The following is a 17454-nucleotide window of genomic DNA, read 5'->3' as shown; positions in this document are numbered from 1 at the left end:
CACTACCTGAGAGTGTCTCCCCGTGGTGAGAAGTAGGGTAGGAAGTGTGGGAAGTGCCTCCCTCTTTTTGTTTAGTAGTCTTCTTGTCTTTTGTTGCTGCGAGTGTTTCCTTTGTTTCTTTGGCATTATTGGTAAAACGGCGTTGCCGGCTCTTTAAGTTAATGTTGTTTGTAATAAACCTATATCATTTGTAATAAAACTATATTAATACAGATCAACTCTGTCTGTTTTCCTTTTCATTCTGTTTCCGGACTCATTTGTTACTGGTCCTCTCACTCGCATGCCTAGATCCCTTCGGGGGGAATGTAACAATGTGGGGGCTCGTCCGGGATATGAATGGAAGGAATAGCAAATGAGTTTTAATGAGTTGTTTGCCGGTGGCCTTTTTAGTTGTATTGTATCTGCTGCGCTCTCTCTCCAGTTAGCAAAGGGGAGTGTCTAGCTGAGCGTAAGCTCCTCCTTCAGGCACTCATTTTTTATTTTGCCTTTATTATTTTCGGAGTAATCCCGGGTGGGGATTAGTTCCCTTGTCGGGGGTAGGCTTATCGGTGCTTTGTGCACTTGATGCTTAGCCTTTAAAGTTGCCTCGAGCCTGGTACACTCCAGAAGCTAACTAGGCTGAAATTTTAGTAGGTAGGTCTGGGGAGAGGGTCGGCAGTATTTTTATTTATTGGTTAACCTGTGGCCACACATTTCCCACCTGTTTTTCATTTGTGTATTGGAGGTGGTGCTTCTTTGTTGTTATTGTTAGCCTCGGGTAGTTTTTGTTTTAGATTTAATGGCTACCTTTGATATTGCCGTTCGTGTTTAAGGAAAACCCCTCGCTTGTCCAACTGGACACCTGTAGGAAGAGGGATTTGCATGAGGTGGCATTATTTTATAGCATTTCTGTCTCCACAGCTCTGCGTAAGGCTCAGCTGAAAGCTGCTCTTGTGTCTGGCTTGGTGGAGAAAGGGATAGTGGCCCTGCCAGTGTCTGCCAGTCCACTTGAGCATGGTGTAGCGTCTCAGCCTGTTCCGCAGGTGCCAGCTCAAGCTGTAGGTCCATTGGTGTCGACACCTGTTGCTCAGGGGCTGCCTGAGGACAAACCCATGACATTGCCTCGCTTCGAATCTCTCTCCATTGAATCAAGTGTAGGCTCGAAGCAGGATGCTAAGCTCCATGTACGCCTGGCTCGTCTCCAGTTGGAAAAGGAGGATCGTGAGAGGGAGTTCCAGCTAAAGAAGGAGTTGGAGCTTAGGCATTTAGACGCAGAGCTTGCCAGAGCCAAGGAGGTTGAATTGAAGAAGGTGGAGGTTGAAGCGGAGACAGCTGTTAAGTTGTGACAGCTGGAACTCCGGCAGGCTCCCCTTCCTCCGACTGCCTCCATTCGTCAGGCAGACACACCGTTTGATGTAGGGAAAAACAGTCGTCTGGTTCCGGTGTTCCGTGACACTGAGGTCGACAGCTACTTCGAGTCATTTGAACGAATAGCCACGGCCTTGCACTGGCCACGGGATTCGTGGGCCATTTTGCTCCAATGTAAGCTGGCAGGTAAGGCTCAAGAAGTATGTTCCTCGTTGTCAGCTGAGGACAGCTTGGACTATGACAAGCTGAAAAATGCTATCCTGCTGGCTTATGAGCTGGTCCCAGAAGCCTATAGGCAGCGTTTCCGGGGGTTGAAAAGGGGACAGGGTCAGTCTTATCTTGATTTCGCCAGGGAAAAAGGTGTTCTTTTCGATCGGTGGTGTGCGGCCTGAAAAGCCACTGACCTGGCTTCGATCTGGGAACTAATGCTCATAGAGGAATTTAAGAACTGCATTGCTGAGCGCATCACAGTATATATTAATGAACAGAAGGTTTCCTCGCTACAGCAGGCTGCGAGGCTGGCTGATGAGTTTGGGGGATGTTACATCCTGTGAGGCTGTGGGAGTGTGTGGGTGGGGTGTTTGCCCACTCTCCTCTCGCCGCCTCCTCTCTTGCCACTCCTACCCCCTCTGTCTCTCTCTCTCTCCTCTCTCCCCAGGACACAGCTGCTTTTGATTAGCCTCGTTTGCCACCTGACTCCAGTCAGCAATCACCTCTGAGGCTATTTAAACTGGGGATGAGCTGTGAGCAGGGTGGTTTTTTTACTCTGTGGCTCTACATGGTTTTGTGCTAGGTTTTGGACAGACAGCCTCCTTGTGACTAGTGAGTAGACGGGCTTGTGGGCCCTGAGAGTGTCTCCCCGTAGTGAGGAGTAGGATAAGAAGTGTGGGAAGTGCCTCCCTTTTTTGTTTAGTAGTCTTGTCTTTTGTTGCTGCGAGTGTTTCCTTTGTTTCTTTGGCATTATTGGTAAAACGGCGTTGCCGGCTCTTTAAGTTAATGTTGTTTGTAATAAACCTATATCATTTGTAATAAAACTATATTAATACAGAACAACTCTGTCTGTTTTCCTTTTCATTCTGTTTCCGGACTCATTTGTTACTGGTCCTCTCACTCTCATGCCTAGACCCCTTCGGGGGGAACGTAACAAGTATAAATTGATAAACATGAGACTCAGTCTGGACTTCCATCTGGATCACACTGCCTGAATCAGAGCTCCTCTTGTGAAACCTCTCAGTGAAGTGAAGCTTGAAATAGCCATGAATGCCTTTTAAAGTTTTCCACCATCTACTGGTGAAACCATTACAGTTTAAACAGTTGACCATCACCAGTTTGCATTTTACGCAGACTCTTAACAATTTCAGAAACATTTAAGGATGCCATGTTTCTTTTCAGTTCTGTTAAAAGATCTCTGTGAGGCTGAAAATACTATATAGGGGGATAGATGAGATTCTAAATCTAAAGAGTTCACCGGATTGGACTAGTGGGTGTTAAGAGGCTACTGACACAAACGGGAGGATCTCATTTTTCTTGCCATATTAGGATCCCCCAGATCAGGAGAGCTGTTACATCTTAAACCCACATTGCAAGCAGGTCTGGGCCGGATCTGGTATAAAGCTGGCACTACTGGTTGACTTCTGGCATGGCAAGTATGTCATCCAGATATGAGCCAGGCCTGGCATAGATGGCACTGTCTATGTGATGGCATGCCATATCTGGCTCGATTGTGTTTTGGTTTATGTATGTTTATGTTCCTATTTTCCTGGTTTAGTTAGAAGACCCAAATGCCCCACCTCTCAATTTTAAATCCATGTAGACATTGAGGGTTCTCGGGAGGGGCCGTGCTAACACCTGCTGCTCTCTGGCAGCAGCACCATGCTCTCCCTTGTTTTAAATGCACTTTAGAGCAACACGCAGCAACACTACACTTGAGCGGGCGGAGGGAGGTATGGGGTCTTAACACACCCCCGTTCTCTACTAGCCATCGGGGCTGGGAGGAGATGCTGGCTGTCCGATTGGCCTCCCTGCTGCTGCGGAGCCTGGGACGGTCTGCTTGCCTCCACCCCGGAGGGAAGGGTTACATCTCTTGGGTCTGGGTGCCGTTTCCCCCTCTGGGGGCGAGGGTACCTGGTACCTATACCGGGGTATAGAGTATGTTTGGGGAGTGTGATTGTGTGTACATGTCCATTTACGTTTATCCCTACGTTGGGTGAGTGCTGAGTGTTTGTATATGTGTGCATGAGGGTGGGAATGCATGTCTGTGTCTGTGTGTGCCTGTTTGTCTGTATCTATATGTCAGGTCGGGTCTTAGACTCCACCTCTCTGGGAGCTCCCAGGCACTCCAAAGTGTGGAGGGCTATCTCCCCTCACCACACTCCCTGCCGGTGACTGATGCCCTCAGGGGTCGGTGCATTGGTGGTTCTTGGTGTCCGGGGCTGGGCGCTCAGGTATGTACCAGCTCACTCCCGGTGGCTACTTGGCGGGGCCTGGCGCCTGTTGCTCGGTCAGGCCTCTTCCGGTGCGCGGGGGGCCCTTGGGCCTCCGGCCTCTGGGCCTGCGGCTCGGTTCACTCTGGCACAGCTGGCTGCAGCTGTGCAGCCCCCTCTAGCTTCTGCCCGGTGGCTACTGGGTGACCCCTCGTCTGGGGATCCTCAGCCCTTCCCATGAAGGTGGCACGGATGCCCCTCTGGTGGTCCTCCTTGGGCTCTCGCACTCTGGGGCCTCTGGATGTCTGGGGCCTGGATCTCCTCCATGCCTGCTTCATGCCCTGGGCGACAGGGCTATGGCTCTCTACATCCTCTTGCAGACCATTACATGGGGAAACCATTTGAATACAAGCACGCCGATCCACGCAGGTGTGCACACGGGTGTTCACTGTTCGTAGACTTAAATCACACCTTTCTTGTCTGCTACTTCAAAGCACATTGTGCGCTGACTGTCCTGCGTGCTGCACAACAACATTCAATATTTAGTATCCCCCAAAAACCCTCTACTCTTCGGGTTTTTGGGGGATGTTGCTAACTCCGGGTTATTATTTTCCTGAAGTTTAACTGGCATTTATGTATTGAGGTTTTTGTTTTTGTTTATTTATTTTTGAAACAGCACACATTTAAATGTAATCTTTTAAACTGAGAGGAATTCAGTGACATTAAAAAATGCAGCCCATCAGGAAGTATGGTGTTTTTGGTGATGCAGCACCATTAATGCTGGATATATATAAAAACATGAAGGAGAGTTGTGTTAATATAAAATGTGGCATGCTATATGAAGTGCTTTGAGCATCCAATAGAAAAGTCCTGTGCAAGTACCAGTTAGTGCAGGTCTACATAGCTGCAAGTGTAGTGTTTTAATTTGACCTCATGGTGGCAGTGTTGTCTCTCTGTTATAAATGATCTGATAATAGATAAGGTGCAATAACAGTATTAGCAAAACGTCATATAATGTATATTTCATTTAAAATTAATCATACATTTATTATTAAACTGACTAATTAAGGTTCTAAACATCTGGGCTATTAATATTTTGTGCTCACCACCACTCAGAACTTTTCTGGGGGTTTTTTCAGCATATCTCATATTTCTTTAGTGAAATTATCCAGAGCTGATTCATAACCAGCTGATTATTCATTTTACACTAACTATATTGGCTGTGTGTGGGTAAGAAAATACACCAGCTTCCTGATGAACATCTTACACCCATGGTAAATTGTAGGCTAGATAATGCAGGGAACTACTTACTACAATTGACACCCTCTTCTCGATGAGAAGCCTGGGTTCGGGAGAGCCTGTGCGTCCTGCAGGCACGTTCCCGGATACACGATGGACAGGTGGAAGACTGGGAGGCTCATTAGCCTGGCGGGACTGTCGATCAAGGACATTGAAGACATCTACCTTTTCGGAACCATTCTTGCTGATCGGTGCTGATTTGGCCCTGGCTTATCGAAGAATAAAGAAAGCGGAAATGGCTGTTCAAATCCCCACAAGGCTGCCCGCTATGTTGATTGGAAGGATGGAGCGAGCCGTGGCTTCTTAGAATGGGCTCATTAGACGCAGCACGGATGACATCTTGGAGAAGCTTGCGGCTGCTAGACTCTGACAACATCTGACAACATCTTGAAGAGAATCACGGCTGTCGTGAAGACTCATGCTCTATGGTCAAACTGGATAACATCGAGAATGATGAGGAACCAGTGATGGACATTAGATCGACTGTAAAATTGACATGCGGTGGTTCACACTAAAGCAAGAACACCACCATTTTTTCATGTGGCTACCATATCAGTGCCAGCTGCGGTCTCAAGGCTGGAGCTGAACATAAGAAACAATTTCTGATAACAAACTGTATTTAGACTCTTTGTTCCAAACGCCCTCGTACACTTCTCCCCAAGGCTGAGTCGGATGGCGGGTCTGGGCCCAGCGCTGGATGAATAACTGCAGGGCAGAATAGCTGTGTCTGCATTGGTTACTTCTCACCCCTTACCCACACCTGTTGCTTGTCAAGTGCTTCATGCTGTTGTGATGTGGACATTTATGTGCTCTTTATGCAGAGAAGTTTTTTTGTTTTCTGTTCTCATGCTGTCCTGCCATAGGAGCCTGTTTTGCTGCAGGGTGACTTGCATTTGACAAATAAAGGCTTTCTTGACTAGTGTTATGTCCAAGGAAACCTTGTAAGTTGGAACAGTATTTATTTAATTTGTCTCTCATTTGTGTTACGGTCATAACTTTGGTGTATTCTGTGAGCTAAAGTAGTTCTAACTTCAGTGACATGTTAGTGGTTTAACAGGAGAATACCACATATTTTTCAGAATGTAGAATAATTTCAGTGTGTAGTTGTTGATAATTGCTGAATTTATAATACAAATGTTTTAATGTGTCGCTGAGCAGTGAGAAGCTGTTGGAACAGATGAGGTGTTGTGGACGTTACACTCTCAAGGCAACATTAAAAAATGTTTTAATTATTTTTCCTCTTGAATCTACACTTTTTATGAATGTGTTCATGTTTGATTGAGCTCCATTAAAATAAGTAATTTTTGTCTGTGAACCAGAATGATGTAAGAAATAATAATTAAATATTAGAAATACACAAATTTAGCATTGGTCACCACCCACAAAAAAGCTTTATTTACAAATAAAAGTTCGTCTAATAACAACAAAATGTGAAGTAATAATTCAGTAGCTCTGCTCTGCTGATAGCAAAGACAGATGTGTTTTAAAACGTTTTATCTATTTGTGCAACTGAGTCATGTCAGTTTGTTGATTGTGGTTTTCTATCATCCATCAGGGGGCGCTGCAGCTCCCTCAGCATCCTCAGCCCTTTACAGTGTTTGGCCTTTATGTCCAGAGACTGATTCAAAGTGTTTACGGACTGTAAACAGTTTATTTTCTGTTGTTGTTTTACTGCAAGCATAAAGAAACAATGTGACCTTGTGATGTTGCTTCTGTTGGTCACACTTTGCTCCTCGTCTCTTCTGTCCTGCTGAGTTTCATCACATTTGTCCTGATGTCATTTAACTAATCATGCTGACGTGTTTCAGTGGAGGAATAATAAACTGTAAAAGAATGAAATATTTTCATTATCAGTATCTGATTAATATCCAATTAATTATTTAGTCCTTGATGAATTTACTTTTACTGAAGTTCATATGATGATATGCACTGACACACCCAGAGTCCAGCTGTACCAACAACAAACAAGCACTGCCAGCTGAACCAGTCTGACCAGGATATGCAAAACTGTGGCTTTTCTGAAATGTGACACTCTTTATGTGACTCACTTCACCACAACCACAAAACAGTTTTTAGAGATTTCTTCAGATCTTTATAGAAGAAATTTCAACATTCAGAATACTTGGAAACAGAGTTTAACAAAGATTTTTAGCCCTGAAAATGTCATGTATGTATATCCTGAACTATAATTATGAGGGCACAAAATGATAGAAATATTTAACCAACACTGCTGTTTAGTGCAAGGGTATGTAATTCCCAATATATATTTAGTATTTTAAAACCTTTCATAAATGATTGTACAAATATCTTCAGCTGATTCTGAAGTGGTCAGGTGGGAGGTGCTGTCACAGATTTTCTGTCTGTGAGAACTTATTTACACAAACTTTGTACAGATGAAAGTAACAACACTGTTGAGTAAAAGATAAAGTAGTTACATTTGACTGCTCCTTGTCACATGACGACCCCACAGCAGTTAGTGCCCCTTATTCTGAGTTTTACACCCGGTGCCCTTTCCGGAAGTCCAACAGTGATTTGTGTCTTCACCCGGAATCAAACCAGCAACCTTTACGATAATCAGTACACTCTGGAGGTACAACATTATATTTTAGAATAATTCCTTTGACATTTTCTGTAAAGTGTGTGTTTAATATTAACTGTTCTTCTTTTATTTATGTTCTCTTATTAGTGTCTATATTTGTTGGATACAAAAACACCTTTGACTTTTATTATTATCATTTTGTCATGAGACCCTTCATTCATCATTTATCTCAACTCTACACACACAGACAGTCTACAAAGTCTACACATCCACCTGTGCCAGAGAATTAACTTCCTGTTGCTTTCTCCTCTCTGCTACTGTGTGTGTTTGTGGTATTTGTTTGTCAAATACACGGCTCAGATCCAGTCAGCTCCGGGAATGCTATGAAGTCAAACTGGTCTAAGGTGTGTCGTATTAAACAGCTGACAAGGAAATACGGGTTAGATTGTTCACTGGGGCTGTTTAGTGCAGCCAGAGACCAAATCACTATCGTCAAAGTTTATTTCCTTTCTTTTTTCTATTTGCTCTCAGTGGATAATTTTTCCATCCTGATGATCAGAAGAATGTTTGGGGGTTTCAGAGATCCTTCAGAACAACAGTAAGTGTTTAAAATGACGTCTTTCACTCTTTTAGATAATCTGACAGGTTGACTGAAGTCTGTGAGCTTCACTGGATTAACAGATTGTTCATGTTAATCCATCTGAACTGGATTAAAGCTTCACTTTCCTGGTTACAGATGAATGTCATGTGGAGTTAGTGTGAAGCATCTGATTTACTGTTGGCTGGTTTCATCTGTGAAAACACATCATATGAAATTATTTCAGTGTGTTTTAATTCAAAGCTGTCAGACTTTATCTGACACAATATAAAGAAGAAAATCAACTCAATCACAAACAGGAAATGTAGCGAGGGCACTATTTGTGTTGGAGATTCTGACATGATCCCTGATTTAGCTCCTGGGATTTTGAGTTGCCTTGGAGATTTCTCTTTCAGTCTTTTCTGTTTGGTTTCTGTTTTTGATTTTTATTTGGCTCAATTTTAATTGCTTTATTGTTCTAATAGTGGGGTGTATTTCTGACAATATTGAGTGTTTATTCCTTTGTAGTTTTCATAGGACTGAGTTTCAGGTTTTCTACTCCACGTTTGGCTTACAGTTGAACTTTATTGTTGCTGTTTTTATGGTGACTTTCTGCTTTCTGTTTTGTTTGTCTTTATTATCTTTTAGGATTTTATTTGGGCTTTTGGAATTTATACAATTTGTTTGGGGGGGAATAATTTACTTTGTTTTCTTGTGTGTTTTAGTGTTAAAAATTTTTTTTTGGATTATTCCTTTTTTTAAATTTGAGATACACCAAATCATATAAAAGACTCAACATTATGTCTGAGATTTGTTTTTAAATGTTTTAATTTTGTATTTGTTGTTTGGTCGAGGTGTAAAACAGACTATATGGAAAGCTACTGCTCACCATTTAAAGGAATGCTCATTTCAGAATCAGAATCAGAAAGGGTTTTATTGCCAAATGTTGAGCAGGTTTACAACATTAGGAAATTGCTGTGGTACTTAGTGCAAACATACTGTCAGACAACACTTAAATAAACATAAAAATAAGAATTAAAAGTGCTAAGTAGATAAATATATACATGAGTGCAGGTGGTGATCAGTGCAAACATGGAATGATGCAGTGAACACAGCGTAGGGTCATGTGTTAGTGGTGGGAACAGTCATATGGTTATTGTTCATGAGTCCAACAGCAGAGGGGAAGAAACTGTTCTTATGGCGAGAGGTTCTGGTGCGAATGGACCGGAGCCTCATGCCTGAGGGGAGCAGGTCAAACAGACTGTGTCCAGGATGAGAAGGGTCAGCTGTGAACCGAGCTGCATCCCCCAGTGTCCTGGAGGTGTACAGGTCCTGCAGAGATGGGAGTCTGCAGCCAATCACCTTCTAAGCAGAGCGCACAACACGCTGCAGTCTCTGTTGGTCCCTGATAGTGGCTCCAGCATACCACACGGTGATGGAGGAGGTGAGGATGGACTCGATGATTGCAGTGTAGAATTGCATCATCGTCCGTGTTGGCAGGTTGAATTTCTTCTGCTGCCTCAGGAAGTACATCCTCTGCTGGGCTTTCTTTGCTGCTGCTATGGAAATTTTAACAATAACCTGCAACACACCCAGTGAGCTTGATTTGAAGTGGGTTTAATAAACACATTGCAATGTGGAGAAAACGTTCAGGTCAAACACCAAACAGTTTTCTGAGGAAAGACACCGCCCATGAACAATTTTACACCTTCCCAAACACTGTCAAACAAAGAACATTCCACATCACATCATTTATCTCTATACCTTCAGTCCAACTCATCCTTGACTCCCCCCCAATCCAAGGAAAGTTATGACCACCGTCACCTCCCTACAAGCAGGATGCCTGTAGACCTTCAACTTTATAACAGGGCCCCTACCTAAACATCCACATCCCTCAATAAACAAAAGGAGGCAGATGTTGTTTTATTACAAGAAACTCACAGACCTGTCACAGGTTTAAACGAACTTAAAACACCTGAGTTTCCTAATGTGTTTGCAGCCTGTTATAATTCTAGACAAAGGGGAGTAGCAATTTTAATACATAAAAATGTTAATTTTACAGTACTCGATACAGTTATAGATCCAGAGGGTAGATTTCTAATTATTAAACTATCAATATTGAACAAAAAACTATGTATTGTAAGTATATATGGTCCAAATGTTGATGAACCCTCATTCTTCCACGGATTTTTTAGTGCACTCTCTGAACAACTCGATTGCACACTCATTCTTGGAGGCGACCTCAACCTTGGACTAAATGAAGAAATGGATAGGCTCAACACAGCAGGAACTCAGCGCAATTGGCAATCCACAAATATAATCAAACAGTATATGAGCGACTATGGCCTTTGCGATGCATGGCGCTCCCTTCACCCCAACAGTAAGGAATATTCTTTCTTCTCACATGTTCATCACTCCTACTCTTGTCTGGATTATTTTTTGGTCAGCAGCTCACTGCTGAGTGACATTTCAGACACTGAGATTCACCCTATAGCTGTCAGCGATCATGCTCCTGTATCTTTAACACTAATGCGCAAGAATAATACTACACCAAGTAAAAACTGGAGATTTAATACATCACTGCTTAAAGATGAAGACTTTATTAAATATTTTAAAAAAGAGTGGACTTCATATTTAGACTATAATGATACTCCCGGAACATCAGCTTCTGTTCTATGGGAAGCAGGGAAAGCTGTGATGAGAGGTAAAATAATTTCTTTCTCATCACACAAAAAGAAAGATGAAAACAAAAATATTCATTAGAAAAAACCATCAAATCCTTAGAAGAAGCCTACGCGTCCCACCAAGATCAAGAAATAATGAACAAAATATGCAAAACAAAACTAGAATTAAATGAAATTATTAATAAAAAAACACAATTTCTAGTACAAAGACTTCGCTTGCAAACACAGTAACAAATCAGGTCTATTTCTAGCAAACCAGTTAGTCCCAAAACCAATAAATAAAGAAAAAAACAATTATATGTGCTTTTAAAGATTTATCGGGGAACACAATATATGACCCTGGAAGAATATACAACATTTTTAGGGATTTCTATGAAACTTTATATTCACCACAAAAAAACTCATCTAAAAATGAAATTGATTTTTTTCTTGACAACGTAACTCTTCCAAAATGACTAGACAGTCAAGCAATGGCACTGGATTCGCCACTGACATCAGGTGAACTCCAGGAAGCCCTGATAAGTATGCCCAATAATAAGGCTCCAGGTCCAGACGGCTTTCCTGCAGAATTCTACAAAGAATTCTGGACAATTTTTGCACCAGTATTCAATGGAATGTTGCAGGAAATCGAGGAAAATGGCAGACTACCACCAAATATGAATTCTGCCAACATTAGTCTCCTGCTAAAACCAGGCAAAGACCCTGTATATCCCTCAAGCTATCGTCCAATTTCTATTTTAAATGTAGACCTTAAAATAATCTGCAAAGCTCTCTCAAAGAGATTAGAGAAAATAACCCCCCTCTTAATTCATCCTGACCAAACTGGTTTCATAAAAGGTCAGCACTCCTCAACAAACACTCGTAGATTACTTAATTTAATAGACTACTCATACAATAAAAACATTGAAACCATAATATTATCTCTAGATGCAGAAAAAGCGTTTGACAGAGTTTACTGGAAATTTTTATTTGCAACTTTACACAAATTTGGTTTTGGAAACTCCTTCATAAACTGGATAAGAATATTATACAATTCCCCAACAGCTTGTATCAGAACAAATGACCAGACATCCTCCAGTTTCTGTCTGCTGAGGGGCACCAGACAGGGATGCCCACTCTCCCCTTTTACTTTTTGCATTTTTTTATCGAACCTCTAGCAGCAGCATTTAGACAGGCTGCAACAATTAAGGGCATAAAATGTAAGAACGTAGAACATAAAATCAGTCTCTATGCGGATGATGCGTTGCTTTTTCTGCAAAACTCACAAACCAACCTCTCTTAGGTAATTACTCTAATAAACTGGTTTTCAAGAGTTTCAGATTATTCAATTAACTGGCCAAAATCTACAGTTCTTCCCACTACAATCTGGAAATATTAAATATTTAGGTATTAATGTTTCTCCTAAGCTTTCAGACATAACTAAATTAAACCACATCCCACTTCTAAAGAAAGTAGAAGGCGATCTGACTAGATGGAAATCTTAACCCATATCACTCATGGGAAGGATCGCCACTATAAAAATGATGATCTTGCCAAAAATAAATTACTTATTTTTAATGATCCCTAACAAACCATCAAGACCAAAACTTCTGGTCTCAGGTTTGCTTAAAAACCTTTAAATTGATTAAAAATCCCAGTCTGCAATTAATACAATACAAAATACTACATAGAGTGCACTATACAGGTCATCGGATGTTCAAGATGGGCTTTACATCTTCCAACAACTGCTCACACTGTCAAGGCAATACACCAGACAATTACATCCACGCTCTTTGGTTCTGTCCACCAGTGCAGAAGTTTTGGCGCGGGATATGTGAAGACTTATCAAAGTGTCTGAAATGTAAAATTCCAACCTCCCCTTTAGTATGCTTGTTGGGAAAATTGGATGATGTAACTACAGAAACTAATACAGTCCACATGGTTTTTACTGCCCTATGCATCGCCAAGAAAACGGTCCTCATGAACTGGAAAAATAAAAATAATCTTAATTCTAGCCATATAGAAACCATCTAGTCTCGATATAGCCTCTGCCACCACATTAGATCAATCCCTCTGGGCTCCTTTGACCGGCTCCATCACCTAGCGGGGGTAGGGGGTCGTGGTTTGGTCCCGCCTTAGCTATTGTGGTTGATGTGGAGGTTGGGACGGACTTAGGGCGCCTGGAGGACCCCTAGAGACGTTATCCCTGGAGGGCTTAACCCGGGGGTTGTGTTCATAACCTGGTTAGTGGCTCTGGTCACTCTTAGAGGTTGTTCTCCTCGTGGCTGCGTGCAGCGGGGCTGGAGGATGGTCTGTGCTGGCGAACGTAGGTTACTGGCCTGGTGGCCTGGCTGCCCCTGAGTGGATCCGGGGCAGGCGTGGGGGTTTGGGGTTCGGGGGTGCTTCGCCTCCATGCTGGGGCTCTGGTTGGGCCTTGGGGGCTTCGGTCCTCGTCGGTGTGTCGCCGAGGTTGTGGGCGGGTGGGTGCACGGGGGCTCAGCCCTGGCGCAGGGGGCCTCTTGTGCATCGGCCTAACTGGGGGGCTCTTCAACTGGCAGGGAGGTTTGTCCATCCTTGCAGGAGTCCACTCTGCAGGTGGGGGAGAGACATAGGAGAGGTTGAGAATAAACTTAACCTGGGTGTCTGTTGTCTTGTCTAGTCTGGGAGATGATTGAATGTTGGGGTGCCCCGGGTCCTGTGGGGCTTGGCAGTGCTGCTACCGTAGGCCCTGGTCTGGATGGGCCTGGGCTCCCTTGCCTTGGTGGGTACCAGAGGACGGGGGTGCCTACTGGGGTCAGCGGGGGAGCTGGCCCCAGGGAGGGGCATCCTCCCTTCTTTTCCTCCCCATCCCCGGCTACCTCCCTCTTCCAGCTCCACCACACGCACCCACACAGGTAGGGCCTTGGGGTGCGAGTGTGTCACCAGGGTGCAGGGGAGACATCCCCCCCCCGTCCCCTTCTGGCCACCTGTGCCTGAATTTTATCTCACAACTTAGACATCCACATTACTTACACTCTCATAACACACACATAAATATAGGGCCTTGAGGGTGGGCATGTTAACGGCGTCCAGTGGACGGTCTGTGTATTCAAACCTACCTCTGGCGCCGGTGCCCACCTCTCAATTTTAAATCCATGTAGACATTGAGGGTTCTCGGGAGGGGCCGTGCTAACACCTGCTGCTCTCTGGCAGCAGCACCATGCTCTCCCTTGTTTTAAATGCACTTTAGAGCAACACGCAGCAACACTACACATGAGCGGGATTAGGGAGGTATGGGGTCTTAACACACCCCCGTTCTCTACTAGCCATCGGGGCGGGGGGGCTGGGAGGAGATGTTGGCTGTCCGATTGGCCTCCCTGCTGCTGCGGAGCCTGGGACGGTCTGTTTGCCTCCACCCCGGAGGGAAGGGTAACATCTCTTGGGTCTGGGTGCCGTTTCCCCCTCTGGGGGCGAGGGTACCTGGACCCGGGGTATAGAGTATGTTTGGGGAGTGTGATTGTGTGTACATGTCCATTTATGTCTATCCCTACGTTGGGTGAGTGCTGAGTGTTTGTATATGTGTGCATGAGGGTGGGAATGCATGTCTGTGTCTGTGTGTGCCTGTTTGTCTGTGTCTATATGTCAGGTCGGGTCTTAGACTCCACCTCTCTGGGAACTCCAGGCCCTCCAAAGTGTGGAGGCCTATCTCCCCTCACCACACTCCCTGCCGGTGACTGATGCCCTCAGGGGTCGGTGCATTGGTGGTTCTTGGTGGGTTAGGGTTAGGGTTAAGGGACTGGGCGCTCAGGTATGTACCAGCTCACTCCCGGTTGCTACTTGGCAGGGCCTGGCGCCTGTTGGTCTGGGGCGATGGGGGCCCCCGGGCCTCCGGCCTCTGGGCCTGTGGCTCGATTCACTCTGGCACAGCTGGCTGCCGGCAGAGCCGGCGGGCACGCCGGTGCAGCCCCCTCTAGCTTCTGCTCGGTGGCTACTGGGTGACCCCTCGTCTGGGGATCCTCAGCCCTTCCCATGAGGGTGACACGGATGCCCCTCCGGTGGTCCTCCTTGGGCTCTCACACTCAGGGGCCTCTGGATGTCTGGGGCCTGGATCTCCTCCATGCCTGCTTCATGCCCTGGGGGACAGGGCTATGGCTCTCTACATCCTCTTGCAGACCATTACATGGGGAAACCATTTGAATACAAGCGCGCTGATCCACACAGGTGTGCACACGGGTGTTCACTGTTCGTAGACTTAAATTACACCTTTCTTGCCTGCTACTTCAAAGCACATTGTGCGCTGTCTGTCCTGCGTGCTGCACAACAACATTCAATATTTAGTATTTACAGCTGTTTACTCTTAGCTAGATTAATGCGATGGTGTTGTGTTTAGTATGTTGCTTTGTTTTTTTTTTGCTTGTTTTCTATTCTTTCTCTCTCAACAGGTGATCCAGGAGATTTCCCCCCCCCCCCCTTCTCACTGTCCCTCTCCCTTTCTGTTTTTCTTTTCCTTCCTCTTTCTTTCTCCCTTTCCTATCCCTCACTCATGTCTGTCCCATCTGTAACAACTGAAAATAAAATAAAATAAATAATAAAAACAAAGGTCGATCAAATGGACCAATATGGCAATGCCATGATGATTCATTTGGCAAAATAAATCCATTGGGTATCCTTGTTTGTCTTCAGACAACAATTCTGACGGCTAAAGAACCAAATGGGACAGGCAAAAAAAAAACAACAAAAAAACCCAAAACAAAACAAAAGGAGTCTCACTATCTATTTAATGTCTCCCTTACAATGGTCTCACTGTGTGTGAACAGCACAAGGCCCCTCTGTAGTGAACATGCATACAACTAAGTGAGAAAGTAAAATTACTATAACTAATGTGATATGATTAAATATGTGATTAATATACAAGAAAAGAAATCTGCCACCACACTGCAGAGCTTACTCCACTCTCCAGGTTTTGGTCATAGGTAAGAACGTTTTCCCAGGATAGTTTTCAAAATTTGAAGCTTATTTGGGTTCAAAGGGTCACTTTTCTCATATGTGTCTATTTTCTTTCTGCAGCCCCTGTTTGATACACCCATGTGACTGATGTTGATTTGTCACATGAGGCTATCATGTGAATTTCTAGCTAATGTCAAGCCAGATCATCTTTGGGCTGCTGCTGTTAGTTTCCTCCCAGGTGATGCTGCCAAAACATTTATAGACGTGTCTGCATTTCTGTCATTCCTGTCACGTATTTGTGCTGCAAAAGTCAATCAAGTTTAAGTTGCAGTAATTCAGCATCTATCCAGCTCTACTGTAGAGTAACTTTAGTTTTGTTTTTTTCAGTGATGGGTCTGATCCTATGACAACTGGGATTGGTTCTGCCTGCGACCCTGATAAGGATAGGCTGAAGAGAATGGATGGATGGAAGTGACAGGTAATTTCAAAGTAAATGTTCCAAACATCTCAACAAATATCAGAAAACACTGTTTCGGGGATGGATTGTATCTCATGGAGAGAAACTCAGTGAGAAAAGATGTCAGAAAGAGAACAGGACAGATTAAAGATTATTCTTCTCAAAACTAAGGACTGCTTAGGCATTGCTGTTTAATAAACTAGTGCTATGTTACTTTTCATTACTTTTTCAATATATTCAAATTTTAAAAAATGGACTAAGCTATCAGATAACCAAACTCTCAGTGAAAGCTAGCCTACTCTTAGCTCAGCTTTCATATCGGAGTGTTTGGATTTTATCTAATTTTATCTGCGGTTCACTGAAATTAGTTTCTCTGTGACTTTCAGAAGTTAAACCCCAGTTCCCCCATCATCAGTAAATAAAAACCCAATAATACGAATCTCTGTAACCCAAATCAACCAGGCATGACTACGTCAAATAGCAATTTTTCTGCAGTTTTCTCCTGAACGGCAGGCGTCACCACTTAGATAAAAACTCTGCATCAGCTCTTTTATTCCAGTAGAAAAAGTGAAGACAGGAAGTAGAGAACTCAGTTTTTTTTTTTTGCCTTCGTTTCTTTTAATTTATTTCTCGTCTCGAGCTGTTGCAGCCTCTCCGTGATTATAATATATTATAAAATATAGATATAATTGAAAACTATCAAAAAAAAGAAATGATCGTACACCCTGTCCCCAACCCACGGATGTGACGTCCGCTAATGTTTGGGTGGAAGTGTTAGCTAGCTAGGCTACGGAAATGTCTCGCCGATCATCTTTTTTGTTTTTCTCCACTTTGCTGTTTGTCGGTCGCTTCGTGTTTGTATCTGCAGGTGAGATTTAACTATGAGAACCCAAAATCACTTTCGCTCTGACATAAAAACTAAGATGGAGTGTGAATTATTTTTATGTAACCCGGTAATGAGTTACAGTACAAAATTCAGCTTTCAAATACCACCCGTGAAAATCCTCGATAATCCCGAATTCACCATCCAAGATGGCAGCAGTGCCTGTAAACATTAGTAAAAGCTTAAAATTTAAAAACTTGTTACGCTTATTTAACCTCAGAGGTCTGATGGAGGTTGTACTGTGATATCACTCCTGAGCTAACTACCTTCCAGTACGAGTCAGAAAAGAAAAGAAAAAACTATTTATGTTGCTTCTAGCTAAGTGGAGTCCATGGATGTG

General features: G+C 43.7%; 1 protein-coding gene and 1 long non-coding RNA gene across 3 annotated transcripts in view; one reads left to right on the top strand and one right to left on the bottom strand.

Annotated features, from left to right (window-relative positions):
• The window catches only part of LOC146521387 (uncharacterized), a 208346-nt gene that overhangs the window by 109129 nt on the left and 81763 nt on the right, over positions 1–17454 (bottom strand). The window lies entirely within an intron of this gene.
• The window catches only part of LOC146521389 (uncharacterized), a 57265-nt gene continuing 47871 nt past the window's right edge, over positions 8061–17454 (top strand). Inside the window, exons 1-2 of one of the 2 annotated variants that reach the window (XM_085155276.1) lie at positions 8061–8206; positions 16162–16252. In XM_085155276.1, the coding sequence (XP_085011402.1) occupies positions 16240–16252 (13 nt within the window). In that variant the 5' untranslated portion in view covers positions 8061–8206; positions 16162–16239. Of the gene's footprint in view, positions 8207–16161; positions 16253–16946; positions 17100–17454 lie in introns of those variants that run through there. The other variant, XM_085155274.1, reaches the window with a different exon arrangement.

The sequence above is a fragment of the Neolamprologus multifasciatus genome, chromosome 3, assembly GCF_963576455.1.
Source record: "Neolamprologus multifasciatus chromosome 3, fNeoMul1.2, whole genome shotgun sequence".
NCBI lineage: Eukaryota > Metazoa > Chordata > Actinopteri > Cichliformes > Cichlidae > Neolamprologus > Neolamprologus multifasciatus.
Note: the sequence above shows the minus strand (reverse complement) of the source record. Positions and strands in the feature narration are given on the sequence as shown.